The sequence below is a fragment of the Gadus macrocephalus genome, chromosome 10 (genome assembly GCF_031168955.1).
Source record: "Gadus macrocephalus chromosome 10, ASM3116895v1".
NCBI lineage: Eukaryota > Metazoa > Chordata > Actinopteri > Gadiformes > Gadidae > Gadus > Gadus macrocephalus.
Genome location: NC_082391.1, coordinates 17957111 through 17972110, shown reverse-complemented (window position 1 = coordinate 17972110; position 15000 = coordinate 17957111). Strand labels below are relative to the sequence as shown.

At 43.5% G+C, this 15000-nt stretch overlaps 1 protein-coding gene and 1 long non-coding RNA gene across 2 annotated transcripts; both read left to right on the top strand.

The window, feature by feature from the left end:
* The first annotated feature begins 1148 nt into the window (after nt 1-1148).
* On the top strand, nt 1149-7684 carry LOC132466032 (uncharacterized). The gene is made up of 2 exons (XR_009527729.1): nt 1149-1608; nt 7032-7684. It is a non-coding gene; the product is annotated as an uncharacterized LOC132466032 (long non-coding RNA).
* Nucleotides 7685-10628: 2944 nt separating this feature from the next.
* Nucleotides 10629-13453, top strand: sox3 (SRY-box transcription factor 3). The gene has a single exon (XM_060063027.1). It carries the CDS (start codon nt 11737-11739, stop codon nt 12640-12642), a length of 906 nt encoding a protein of 301 aa, XP_059919010.1. The 5' UTR covers nt 10629-11736; the 3' UTR covers nt 12643-13453.
* Nucleotides 13454-15000: the final 1547 nt, after the last annotated feature.

Sequence of the window (15000 nt, the reverse complement as noted above, 5' to 3'; positions counted from 1 at the left end):
TGTAATATACAAGGTATTTTACAGTGAACTATGTTTGTAAAAGCTGTTGAAGTTAAACTCCTGGCAGCGTCTTCAGCATCTTCAGTGGTTGAGTCCCTGCCCCCCCGGGTATGAATACGTAGATGGGCCATTGCTTTGCTGACGGTTGTTGGTTTCAGGTACTTGCTCCTCCAGGGGGGGGATTCAGTGATTCAGTGTACATTAATCACAGGCAGGCCTGAAGGGTATTACTCTTCACTCCACTCACAAGTCACACAAGCATGCAACCCTACACCGCTTCATGCTGCAGGGCTCAGTGAATACGGGGTTATGAGGTATGAGAAGAGCACGGCATAGATCATCATAATGTGACACTTTCACACACCACACACACATACACCCACTCATCCAACACAGACACACACACACACACACACACAAGCAACAGTCTTTTAGTGTTTTTCCCCGATAAGAATTAAAGGCTTCTTAAATGCCCATATCAATCTGCAGGGTTGTCACGGTGACAATGTAATAGTAACTAAACACTGTCCACTGTCAGGTTGCATCTGCTTGTATCGCTTATCATCTGGACAACATTAGGAAAATTGGTGTCTATTTGCGTGACATTAACAGAGGTAGTAAAATAATGAATATTAAATATTGTGACCAATTGGAAAACCTGCTCCACCATCCGTAGATATAATAAAGCCCTTCGTTGACTTAAGATGTGTGACAGAGAATTTTCTAGATTTTTGCAGTCGGCAAGTGCTTTTGCAGGTTTGAACTACTCAATACGCTTTTACGTAAAAAAGGAAAATGGATCTGATTTCATTGTTCTACTTTTTTCTTGGTAACGTAGATACGCTTGTGACCGTGCTAGGTGATTGTCCTCTTCCTGCCACACAGAACGCCATTGTGATCCATTCTCCCGGGATTGGAGATGTTTTGTTTTTTGAGCTCTTTCACACCAGCTCTCCCTTTCACCCGCCGTCTCTCTCTCTCCCTCTCTCTCCCTCTCTCTCCCTCTCTCTCTCTCCCTCTCTCTCTCCTCTCCTCTCTCTCCCCACTCGCCCCAGCTCTTTCAAACGGGGGATAAAAAAAAAAAAAGCTCCGGGTCAGTCGCCTTGCCAAGTTTTGCGGACTGCCATGTTGTCTATTCTGTTGAGCTATTTAAAAAATGTTGAATATCAACAATGCCTTTCACTGCTGCATTGTCAACTTTTGTATGAAGCAATCTTGGTTGAATGAGATGGGTGCCAGTGCACGGAGCGCTGGGCTGCAGTGTGCACTGCCACGCTGGTAGCCAACGCCGGCTCTCTCTCTCTCTCCCCGTCGCTCCTCTTTTATTCCTCTGCCGGGCGGCCGTGGTGGTAGTGTGTGTCTAAATGGCGATAGCACTCGTGGCTCTGTGTGGCTGTGGGCTCATGGGCATTGGATGTCCGTGCCTTGTCCTGGCCCCCCAGCAGTTTTTTTTTTGGGGGGGGGTTGATTTTCATTAGGGGCCCTCTCTACTCTCCCGGGCCCCCCCGGTTAGGAGCCAGCAGCTGGAGGTGGTTCTGGTGGGACGGACTGACTGACTGACTGACAGAGAGAAGGGGGAGCAGCGGTCCTGAAGCCAGTCAGAACAGGGTGAGTGTCTGGAGGAGAGCTTGTGGATCAGGAAGAAGGCAGGGGTGGGGGAGGATGGGGGGGGGGGAGGGGGGGAGAGCAGGGGAGGTTGGAGTGAATGGGGGTGTCGGAGTTTGGAGCTTCTTGTTTTTCTTTTTTGTGCGTGCGTGGATGTGTGTGTGCGTGCGTGGACGTGTACGTAGGTGTGTCTGTGCAAACATATAGCATTACAAATTATTTGAAATAATTCACTGCTAAATTATGTCATGTCAGGCCTCTCCTCAATGTATTCTACTGTTCCTGTTAGTTTGATTGTGTATTTCCATTGCAGTTCGTACAGTTGTAGTTCTACATGCAAATGTGTTTTGATAAAATTACTCTATAATTCCATCTATGTTGATAGGCTATGTGAATTCGATTTATCTCAAGTTCTCATAATATACAGTAGACGATGCTAATGGTTTTATAACACATCCACGTGAAATAATGCATAGACCGAATTCTAAAATAGAATAGTCATCTGCACGCAAGTATTTATTAAAAAATGGATGCCCAGGATACATTTGTTCATAAGTATCATGACACACGCTCATATATCTGCCTGCAATCATCCGCGCATATGCTAATGACCCAACACTGTCACTAGTGGATATGTGCATCCAAGGCCACAGTGGGCCACGCGTGTGTTTGTCTAAGCACATACGTCAATGTTTGCCTCTGCGAGCGAGGGCGAGAAAGGGAGAGAGAGGGAGAGAGATGGTTTGTCTATGCGAGTGAGAGAGCGAGCAAGAGAGCGCGAGAGAGGGTTTGTCTATGCGAGCGAGAGAGAGAGAGAGACACACAGAGAGAGAGAGAGAGAGAGAGAGAGAGAGAGAGAGAGAGAGGGATTGAAAGCGTAAAAGATGAAAGCGTGAGCGGGCGCCGGCCTCCAGAGAGTCGTAGATTCATCTCTTTGTCCTTCTGTCAGGGAGGAGAGGAGCAGGGCTGGGAGCCATCGCTCCAGTGCAGCGGCAACACGTTGTACCTTCCATTGACACATCATTCTACTAGGCATTGAGCTGTCCCTCTCGCACTCTTCCTATGGGTGTGTGTGGGTGTGTGCGTGGGTGTGTATGCGTGTGTGTGTGTGTGTGTGTGTGCGTGTGTGTGTATTTGTGTTTGTGTGCTTTGGATTCTATGTTTGTCCCTCTTGTGTATGACTAATGCACCTGTGTGGGCCTATGCGTGTTTGTGGGTGTGGGTGTGTGTGTGTGTGTCTGCGTGTGCGTTTGTGCGTGTATGAATGTGTTTGTCTTTGTGTGTGCGTTGGATTCGATGTTGGTCCATCTTGTGTATGATTAATGCGTGTGTGTGCCTGTGTGTGTGTGTGTGTCTGGTGTGTGTTGTTCTTTCTGCATACAATAGCGTGAGGATTGACAATCTGTAGACAAGCAACTAGGAGTCAATCAGTCCTATAGGAGCAATTAGGAGATCGTCAAAAGGATTGGTACAAACAAGATTGCAAGAATATTAAAGTCAGCCATTTGTGTTTAATGGTTTGCTAGAACTGTGATATTTTAATGTTCTCACCTCGAATCCAGAGGATATAAAACATGTAAATGTCTGTAAAACAAATCTAAATTCAATATTTGCATAAAATGTATGATATTTTAGGTTGAAGACATTTACTATTTGACTTGATTGCAAATCAGTAGTTATCTGCTGTCCTGCGTGCCATTTTAACCCTGAATTCTGAATTTACACAAAATATATGACCTATGATCTTGCGTCATTTCCACTAACATCTTTAGAGCAATACGTTTATTTAGTTTAACTATCTGAAGACTTTAACCTAAACTATCTTTGGTATGAATATGTTTGTTTGTGTGAATGTACCTGTGTGTGTATCCGTGTGCCTGTGTGTGTGTGGGAGGGTTTGCATGAACAAGTACACATTTGTGTTTGTGTGTGTGTTTATGAGTGGTTATGTGTGTGTGTGGGTGGGTGTCCGTTTAGTGTGTGTGTGTGTTTGTGTGTGTGTGTCTGTGTGTGTGTATGTGTGTGTGTGTGTGTTTGTGCATGTGTCTGTGTGTGTGTGTGTGTGTGTGTGTGTGTGTGTGTGTGTGTGTGTGTGTGTGTGTGTGTATGTGTGTGTGTGTGTTTGTGCATGTGTCTGTGTGTGTGTGTGTGTGTGTGTGTGTGTGTGTGTGTGTGTGTGTGTGTGTGTGTGTGTGTGTGTGTGTGTGTGCATGTACGTGTGTGAGGAAAGGGGGTAGTGATATTGGATGTGCTCTCTGTAAACAGAGACTTGACATGGTAGTAGCGCTAATGGAGCAGGGAAGTCCTCAGCCTCACCCCCTCTGAGTGAGCTCAACCCTTTTACCCCTGGGCAAGGTGACCAAACTCCCACTCCCAACAGCCAATCCATTACACTGTGCCCATAGCACTGGCTGGAACGAAACCAGCAGTGGTGTCGGTAATCACCCTACTCATCTCGTCACGCTCAAGGTAATTAATACATTTAGAGGGCGATGGCTAACTCTTAATTAAATGACGCCTGTTTTAATGAGACCTTGACTAGGGTACTACATTTATGACCACTATCTCCTTCTATCGAGTGCTCGGCACACAACAATCATTCATCATCCACCACCCTCACCACTGCCACCTCCAACACCACAAATCCCAATGAAAGATTATTTGGAATGTCACGCGTGATTAATATATCAATTTAAACTTGTTTGTTTCTTAATTTTGAACGTTTAATACATTATCCTTTGTAATTACCTAACTTTGCAGTAGGGGCCTTGTGAAAACACAATTTTTTTTTGCAATTAATGCACAACCTCCTATTACATATTAATTTGAGGGGGGGATACTGATAACAACTATGACATTAATCATATTACAAAATTGGGTGTATTTAATTAATTAAAGCTGCACTCTGAAATTTAATTGCGCATTCTCACAATATTATCTATAGGTAATGAGGGTTTGACAAAGTGACTGTTTAGTTTTTTTTTATGGTATAAAAAGGGTCTAGATTAGGTGGATCTCAATTATGGCTAAAACAAAAGAGTGCTGCTTGCCAGGCCATGCTGCAAAGCATAAAAAACCCACAATTCAGCACTTTCTTCCAAACAAAAAGATGAAAGTTTCCATTGTTTTTTGCAAACTGTAGAACATGGCAATGATTCAAAAGATACATAGGAAATAATGAGCTCTGTAATGAGCCAGGCAGGCAATAACAGTATTTTAAAACAATCAGATTCGTGATAATGTAATTAACAGTCACAGGTGTTTCTCCCACACTACGGTATTTTCTTGCCTAGAGTGTGTGTAATACTGTGGTAGTTAGCTATCCCTATACCCAAAAGCTCTCATAGGCATATCAACTGTTGTTCTTCCATTTGAAGACACTGTAAGATAATGTAAGACACTCAGAGCTATGACAACATGCAGCTCAGTGTCATAATAATAATAATAATAATAATAATAATTATTATTATTATTATTATTATTATTTACTTTTATTACTATTATCATTAATATTTATATTAATATTATTATATACAGGTATGGTGATTATTTGATCTAGGTAGGGATGTTGTGGAAGTTCAGCCTGCAGACTTTGTTCCCAAGGAAACATACACACCGTGATTGTGTTACTCCCTCTCTCTCTCTCTCTCATTGAGAAACAATGAAATGCTTAATCCTACCTAACTCAGTGACTCAGAAGCATAACCACATTTATTGAAATTTTCTGCTTAATTAAAACTGAAATGAAATTAGCTTTTAATGGAAATGGCCATATAATTTAACGTAATTCAGTATTTTATTTTTTCCCATTTAACGCATCATATACCAAATGTGTGCTAATGAATGTTAGGCCATAAGAAAAGCCAACGCGGGGAGTAATTGTGTAAAGAATGAGTCCATTAAGCTAATAATCAGTGTATATTCATTTTGTAAAAAAAAAACACTTGCACTGGTTTCCTTAGCTGAAATATCATTTTCATTAGCCTTTAGCTTCATTGGCAATATTCCCAGAGCGAATCGCATGTGCAATTCAAAGAGAGTCACAGAAGATCATTTCACCCAATACTGCTACACTCGAGTGGCCCTGAAACAGCCAACAGCACACGGTGCATGTGTCATGTGTGCACATACTCACGTATGTGTGGCGTGCAAAAAAAAAAGCAAAAGATGTTTACAATATTACTCCATTAGTGATAACCAGCTGCAGAGGGAGGGAGCTTCTCCCCCCCCCCCCCCCCCCACACACACACACACACGCACACGCACACACACCTCCTTCCGTTAAGTGAGATGGAGAAGCGAGCGTTGGGTGGTCACGCCTTGTCTGCCGCTGACAGTGGTGGGTTAAAGAGATTACACCCGGGCTCTGTGTCAACGGTCTGCTCCCTCGCACACACCAACATAATGAGGAGGGACATGCTCGGCCTGTTGCCGGGAAAAAAGAGAAAAACACAAGCGGTTGTTGTTTTTCGAGGCATTCCTTGCTGCCAGCTACTGGAGACAAACAGCGTTGTGCCTGCTATGCTGCCATACTGCTGCTGCTGCCGCTGTTTTTCTTGTTGATACTGCTATAGGACGAGGAGTTGTTAACCACAAAAGGCCTGTGGTTACAATAAAAGGGGTTGATCACCAGGAAATAGTGGGGAGAAGTGTGGAGAAGATCTGTGCTGTTGCTGTATGTCTCTCACTCGCTCTCGCTCTCGCTCTCTCTCTCTCTCTCTCTCTCTCTCTCTCTTTCTCTCTCTCTCTCTCTCTCTCTCTCTCTCTCTCTCTCTCTCTCTCTCTCTCTCTCTTGCACTCTCTCTTTCCCACACTTTCGATCTTGCTCGCTCTCTCTGTCGCTCTCTGGCCTTCTCTTTCTTTCTCTCCCTCTTGCCTTGTCTTTCTCCCTCGCACTCTGTCTATTTCTGTCTCCTTCTGTTTCTCTCTCTCTCTTGCTCTCTCTATTTTACTCATTCACTTTCGATCTCTCTCTGTAACTCATACAAACACACTCTCGACACAAACACACTCTCGGTTTCTCTCTCTCTCTCTCTCTTTTTCTCTCTCTCTCTCTCCCTCTTTTGCTCACTCTCCATAACTCACACACACACACACACACACACACACACACACACACACACACACACACACACACACACACACACACACACACATATATATATATACACACCAACACACACACACACACACACACCCACACACACACACGCAATAAACTAGGCACGTTATATGATTGTTGAGCTCTGGAGAGAATGCGCTGCTCTATGCTGGGGCTGCTCTCTGTCCTTGCAGACATACAGGGGGCTCCCCGTAAACATTTGTAACATCGCTTGTACCGCGAGGAAACCTGGGACTACAACCACAACTGTACGTTCACTGACCTTCTTCCCTGTATTAATTATCGATGTGTCTTTTTTCTCAAGGTTTGGCTGACGGTCCCTAAACCTCTTGAGTGGATTAAGGGTCGGCTGAACTGCTGAACGCTCCCCGGGAGCAAGAGGAGATGGAGGAGGAGGAGGAAGAGGAGTTGGAGGAGGAGGAAGAGGAGTTGGAGGAGGTGGAGGTGGAGGAGGAGGAGGTGGTGGTGGAGGAGGAGGTCTTCACTGTCTCACACCCAGCGAATGGTGAGTGGAAAAATCTGGAAGGAATCTCCTCCAGCTGTTGGTTTGGTCTCAGGGATTAAGTGGTAGTTGCATAGAGTAATAACAATAAAAAATATAATAAAGAGGCTTGGACTCAAACAAGCCTATGAAATATGCAAATATGCATGCAATACAAAAACATTGGTGTTGATCTTTGATCAGTAAAATCTTACGTTGCTTCATACCTGTTGCTCTGCACGGATTCGTTTAGTGAATCCTCTTCCTCTTCCAATTGCATTCAGCAATTCAAAAATATATTTTGGAAGATTATGGAAGAAAAAATTAAATCTGTTTATCTTGGAAGTGACTGAAATCCTGACTCATGTTGCAAACCCAAGTGGAAGGCCAAAAAAAAAACATTGGCTGGGTTTTGCTGATAACGGTACAACAATTCATCAAATATTACCCAAATATTAAATGCGCCCAATTCCAGACGATGATGATCCGAATAAGTCAGCATTAACATCAAGGACACAACGTTGTTATGAAGAAGGCCTACGGTGGTTGTAATAGCACGTTCTCGTCTTTTTTAATGACCCGTGAATATTATTTCCTCTACCTGTGTTGAACTCGGGGACGATCCGCAGCCATTCACCCGGACACAATGGGAACAGCAGACCGTGCGCAAATTGCATCTTCATTTGCATTCCTGGTCCCCCCAAAAAATCATGCGAATCTTAATGAGACAGTTTCTATTGTGGTCGTAATTGAAAAGCTATTCTTTGTTAATTACTGTTCCTCAAAGGGGCTTGCCCGCCGTCAGGGAGCTGAGACAAAAAAGTTATTGATTCGAGGGGTCGCGGGGTTTAAATGGACATCATATAATAATGTAACGTTTGGTCTGAGCACCGATTTATTTATTGATTCTTTATTAAAACTTGACCGTTTAACTATAACCTTGCATGTGGCTCCATTAATTAATCACACCCACCAATGATTCTCTCATCATGTGGGCCATAAAAAACGAGTTTGCCTCTCTATGTGCTTTTAAATAACAGATATGGGTCTTAGTTTGGTATTTTTTTTTCCAAATCCTCGGAGCAAAGCTCCCCCATTCACTGCAGCCGCAGCACGGACCCTGGGCAGATTAACCGGGCTGCTTTCTAAAGTGGGATTACTGCGTTTTATTGTGTGTCAATTAGTCAAGTAGAATGGATTTTGATTCCCCTAAATCTCCTTGCAAATATCTTTCGTTATTTAGAGGAAATGACACCCCAGCCATATGTTATTATATTATTATATTATTGGGCTGGCATGGGCCTGTGCTTTTTTATTATTAGTTACCATGTTTAATCATTGTTCGTTTTTTTATGGTCCATGCTATATTTTTTATTTCTTAATTTGACTCATTTGCAGCCTATAGTAAGCAAGCTATTTCTTGAAAGAAACAAGTACAATTATTTTATTGTAGGCCAGCTAGGGACAGACATGGCCATAAGAAGCGCAATCAATCATTAATTTTTAAGATACATGAAACATCTATAAAATATGTAATTATACCAGGCTCGTCTAAAATAGCCCTAACCACCTGATGGCCTTTGTAAACAATGTTGTCAGCGTGTCAGCGGGTCCCGAGGAGCCTCGGGCCCGCGGATCCGGGGCCAGCACAGTCCTCCTCGCTGGTGGTCCTCCGTTCGTTAATTAGGAAATTAGCCGCACATAGTCCCTCATTATAACCCAACCCCGGGTTCCTAGTCTTCCTTTAACCGCTACTGGGCAATTTCCATAAGAAGATTACCAGCGGATCAGTATTTAGATCTGCCCGGATAAACAAATAGCGTGTTTTTGTCAATTAAGACGAGCGCTAATTGGACGTGAGTCCGCACCGCTTCTCAGCCGGAACGCCCCGTGGAACATGAAAATTAAAATCATGAAGTGATGTCTTTGTGTTTAGCTAAAGCCACGTGCTTAAGACGGCAGGTTAAAACAATATTTTTACGCTCTTAAAAATCGGACATGATCTTTATTTTCTCGATGTTGAGGGAGGGAGGGAGGGTCGTTTAGATCGGGCTCGCTTGTGCATGATCGCTATTTAAATGCTTCTTTTGAAGATGTCTTATTCTAGCTCAGGCCTCATAATTCCGACCAAAATTATTGCTTTTGTTTTACTGGCTACATTATGCCTTCTATAGTCCACGAATGATATCCGCTGTCAATTATGTAGGCCTAGCTTGAGATTGGAATTGGAACACAACTTATCGCTCGATTAGATGAGCTCCTGTTAAACCCATGTTTAAATCTGAGTTTAACAGGACAGGGTAGGGCCAAGCAGGGCTACCTGCAGCCTGCACGGTCCTACCCTATTAAAGCCATGTTTAATGTATGTTTACCAGGCATTGGTAAGGAAAGGGTATAGGGCCATACAGGCCTACCTACAGCCTGCACGGCGGCGCATGTACTAAGTGTCGAGCGGGCGCTACGCTCATTAGCAGGTGTGAATCCTGGCAGCACACTGTTAGAGAATTGGTTTCAACATGCAAAATGAGTCGCGCGTTTCGAGTCGTTTTGTAAGTATAGTCAAATGCAAATGAAGAGCCATTCAGAGTAGATCATTTTAATAACCATTAGCACCGCGAGGAGAGACGATTCAGCGGACAGTAGCTCGACAGCTAGGTGTGACAGAGACAGAAAAAGGGGTTGGTAAAATGCTACACTTTTTGTACAGGCCCTTGGAAATAATGGTGTGTGTGTGTGTGTGTGTGTGTGTGTGTGTGTGTGTGTGTGTGTGTGTGTGTGTGTGTGTGTGTGTGTGTGTGTGTGTGTGTGTGTGTGTGTGTGTGTGTGTGTGTGTGTGTGTGTGTGTGTGTGTGTGTGTGTGTGTGTGTGTGTGTGTGTGTGTGTGTGTGTGTGTGTGTGTGTGTGTGTGTCTGGGTGGGTGACTCGTGGACGGAGCCGCCCGCCTCCACAAGAGGTCGTTGATGTATTAGAGTTTCCACTGCAGCGAGTCCACAGCGGACCCCAGCCCCTATGGTCCCACAGCTCCACTCTGAAGTCCCCCTGCATGGGAGCTTTTAGACCCGCGGAGTTCTTAGTGGACAATATTAGCCGAAAGACAACTACATTGTCTTTTATTGTCTTTGTGTGATTGTCCTTTAAATGTTTTTAGAACGGGATTCCTGCCTTTAAAGCGCTAGGTCTATATTTGAAATGGCCTTTGTGTTTGAAGGGTGCTTTATAAATAAAAGTGCCGTGCCATGCCTTGCCTATGTAATTATCATGAATAAGATAGCCTAATTATATTAATACGTTAAGATATGAATGGGATATGTTGAACCATCTTTGTTATTGTGTCACATTTAGGACTCATAAATTCCTCACTTTTAATTGATGATAATAGATAAGGTATTTAATGGGATAAAGATATTTCGACATTATTTATGTTTTGAATTATACTTGAAATATTATTATCAGACGATTTTGTTTGCCTTAGGTAAGAGGATTATAGCCCCAGTGAATTAATTGAAATATAAACACTATTACATCCCGTCTCAAATAAAATCAGAACAAAATAATACAATATAAATAATAACAGCAACGATAATAACAACAATATTTAAAATACAGAGGAAAACAAAATAATATATAGTGTTTCTTGGTTGAATTATGGCAACTGAATATTTTTTTTTTGCAGAAATGGTGTGTCTTTGAGTTTTGCAAGACGAAAAGAGTCAGTATTTTCTCACAGCCCACAGTTGTGGTTTGTGGCTTGGTTTGCTCATAGTTTAGGCTTCTCATCACTCGACACGCATACATTACAACTCTGTGTCCTCACCCACTGCCCTATCAATGTTCACGTTAATGACAATTAATCGGGATTAGATTGAATGTAATGAGTTTATAATAAATTCCAATTGGTAAAGCAACTGAGAAAATATATGAATCACAGCTCTCCCTCCCTCTATCTCTTTTTGATTGTTACACAATAAAACTGAAATCCCTTCTTATATGGTGTGTACAAAAACCCGTCCCTCATTTCGTTATTTTAAATTACACGTTAGCTTCCAAAATTCTATATTATCACAAGTTTAGAGTTGCTTTCCTATCTACAGCCCGGGCTATAGCCCACTACTTTAACCACAACACCGAGTGTGTGCTGTCCCACTCAATTGGTTAGGCGGTTGGGATGGGAGCTGCTCCCTGATTGGCTGGGGCGCTGCTCATTGGTATGCTGTCAGTCGGGATCACATGGCTCCGCGCTAATAACACACCGGGCTGGCTCACAAGTTTGCAGAGTTGTCTTTGAGAGCCGTGGGGACAGAGCTACAAACTCAGAGCGCGGACCAGACGAACCAAGAGGCACCTGCGTGAAAAAACGACTTTCACTTGATTCGTATAGCAAAACTTTTTTGTTGATTGTCGGTGCAACTTCTTCTTTATAAGACTGGTCAGTATATACTCCTCTACCTCTTGATCGTGGTGTTTTTTTTTACTTTTGTATTTCGCTTTTACTTAATAACGCGTGAAGATTCAGTGAAGATTTAAAAAAATGTATAACATGATGGAAACCGAGCTGAAGACCCCGCTGCCGCAGTCCAACTCGGGCTCCGCGCCGGGCTCCAAGAACAACAGTGCCAACGACCAGGACCGGGTGAAGCGACCCATGAACGCCTTCATGGTGTGGTCCCGCGGGCAGCGCAGAAAGATGGCGCAGGAGAACCCCAAAATGCACAACTCGGAGATCAGCAAGCGCCTCGGAGCCGACTGGAAACTTTTGACGGACGCCGAGAAGAGGCCGTTCATCGACGAGGCCAAGCGCCTGCGCGCCATGCACATGAAGGAGCATCCGGATTACAAATACCGTCCCCGCAGGAAGACCAAGACCCTGCTCAAGAAAGACAAGTATTCTTTGCCCGGGGGGCTCCTGGCGCCCGGCTCCAACGTGGTCAACAACGCCGTGTCGGTGGGCCAGCGCATGGACAGTTACGCGCACATGAACGGCTGGACGAACAGCGCGTACTCCCTCATGCAGGACCAGCTGGCCTACCCGCAGCACCACAGCATGAACAGCCCGCAGATCCAGCAGATGCACCGCTACGAGATGGCCGGACTCCAGTACCCCATGATGTCCTCAGCCCAGAGCTACATGAACGCGGCGTCCACGTACAGCATGTCCCCGGCGTACACGCAGCAGGGCTCCGGCGCCATGGGCCTGGGCTCCATGTCGGGCGTGTGCAAGACGGAGCCCAGCTCCCCGCCGCCCGCCATCACGTCCCACTCTCAGCGGGCGTGTTTGGGGGACCTGAGGGACATGATCAGCATGTACCTGCCGCCCGGCGGAGACAGCAGCGCGGAGCACTCCTCCCTGCAGGGCAGCCGGTTACACAGCGTACACCCGCACTACCAGACGGCCGGCACGGGAGTCAACGGGACGCTACCGCTGACCCACATCTGAAGAACTCTCTGCCACATCGCACACATACACACATACATATACACACGCACCACATACACAATAAAAATAGTAATAGAGAAAGACTTTGAAACTAAAAAAGAAATAAAAAAGTACTTCGGATACTTGAACTTTTTTTTTGGTTGCTAAAGAACCGACGTTCGGTAGTTTTGTTGGAGAAACGATTTTTCATTTGATCTGAATAAGTTGTAAAGTTGAAAAGCATTTTAAGACATATCATGGTCTGAGACTGAACGTTAAGGCCACTAGTAGACGGCATGGCGAGGCTTTTTATCATGAGTAGAAAGCAATCCACTTTGTGTAGAAGAATTGGACTTCTATATTTTAAATAATGCCATATTTTCTCTGTATGAAAAGAAGGGCAGGTGGCCTCGTGACGAGGCTGTTGTATTTCAGAAACAGATGGATGGAGTGTTGCTTCATATTCATAAATGTTTACACTTAATTTGTAGAATGTTTGTTGTGTCTCGGCTGTGTCCCAAATTGTGTAGTTTTCTCCCCGCACCCCCCTCCCCCCTCCCCCCATCCCACCTCTGGGTTTGATGATGAAATGTTAAGACTGTGCCGGTCGCAAGCATATGCGTTTTATTTATAGTAAGATGTTTTGGAGCTTGTTTGACCCTATTTGTTTGTCACGTGAAAATATTCTATTTTGTTTTGTGAAGTTTTCTGTCGTGTGATGATGGTGTCCCGTTTACTCATATCATCCATGAAAAGGTTTTATTTAAACTGACTGTTTCTACTTATTTCAAGACCATCCTCTATTCTTAAAATAAATTTGTACGAAACACAATTTATGACTCCTTTCTTCTCTTTCTTCTGCTCATTTAGCTGTAGGAGGTTGGCACTCGGGTCAGGTGTGCAGATTATTTCTGATTGCTTAAATGTGATTATGATTTGTAGATGCTGAACAGGAATGAGTTAAGCGTCAAATTAAAGCCAGGTGATCATCCGGGCGATGTGTCAGACGGCGTGTGAAGAGGAACTTTAACACGCTATTGGAACAGGTTTGCCTCGGAATAATTGACTGCCTTTAAAATCTATTCCATGGAAGTGTGTTATCGTTTAAACAGAATTGGAAAGGTTAATTAATTTTTTCTATTTATTTTATTTTACCTAAAAACACATGTTTCTTCTAAAATTGACATATTTATCCAATGGGTCTCAACCACCATCATTGCTATTTAAAGGCATGCAAACATATGCATGCACTAATAAAATCACACAAAATACAAAATGATGAAGAGAATTCAGGATTACATTTTTGGATGTGATCAAGTTAGTATTCCACACCACATGGTCAACATGAGGCATTACATTTTATGGAGAATCTCATTAGGAACCATTGAACAGATAGTAATATAATTATATAATAGTTACAACGATACACCCATAAAAGTTGCATAAAGGGTTCATTAATTGTATTATATATGTTCCAAACACAGACACTCATTTTTAAACACCATACAACTAAAAGAATATTGAAACAAAAAGTCCAACCTGACCAAATATAACTATTGACACACACCATATTTGCTAAAATTCCATAAAACGAACAAAGTGTAATAGCATCCACCTGGAATAACTTGTAAACACAAGATGATTTAAAAACATTTCATTTATTATCACTCCAAGGTCTACGGTTCAATCGTTTCTCTTTTATACTTCAACTCAAAGTTTTGGGCTGTGTGCTGATGCCATCATTTCGGTACTTTCTACAATGTGGAATTTGCCAGCTCCACATTTTCCTCTTCATTCCACCTTCACTGGTCAGTGAATCATTTAGCGCTTGGTAAAGGAACTCAAATATGAAGGCGCTTTCATTAAACAGAAATCACTATTCTGTTTATGGTATTAAACTTGCTTAAATTGACCAAATGTTCACTCTCACACCTAAACATATGAGCTTGCACCCCTCAAAACACACACACACACACACACACACACACACACACACACACACACACACACACACACACACACACACACGCACACGCACACACAAACTTACACAAACTCACACCCACACAAAACACTCCTCGTGACTTATGCTAGGTTGGTGTTTTAAGAAATTCAAGAAAAGGAACAGATTTGCATACAGATTAGCATAGATAGTTTGGAAACACACCAGGAAATAAACAAACTGGTCCAGAGAGTGAGAGAGAGATGGTGAGAGAGAGAGAGAGAGAGAGAGAGGGCCAGTGGCCTGTTCACATCCTGCTTGTCTTCCCACACTCTCTGCCGGGTTTGAAGCAGAGCCCAGCACAGCGGCCTAGATTAGCCCCACGCACCTTTGTGGAGGGGAAGATTATCCGGACCTCCCTGCATTCAGCGACAGGG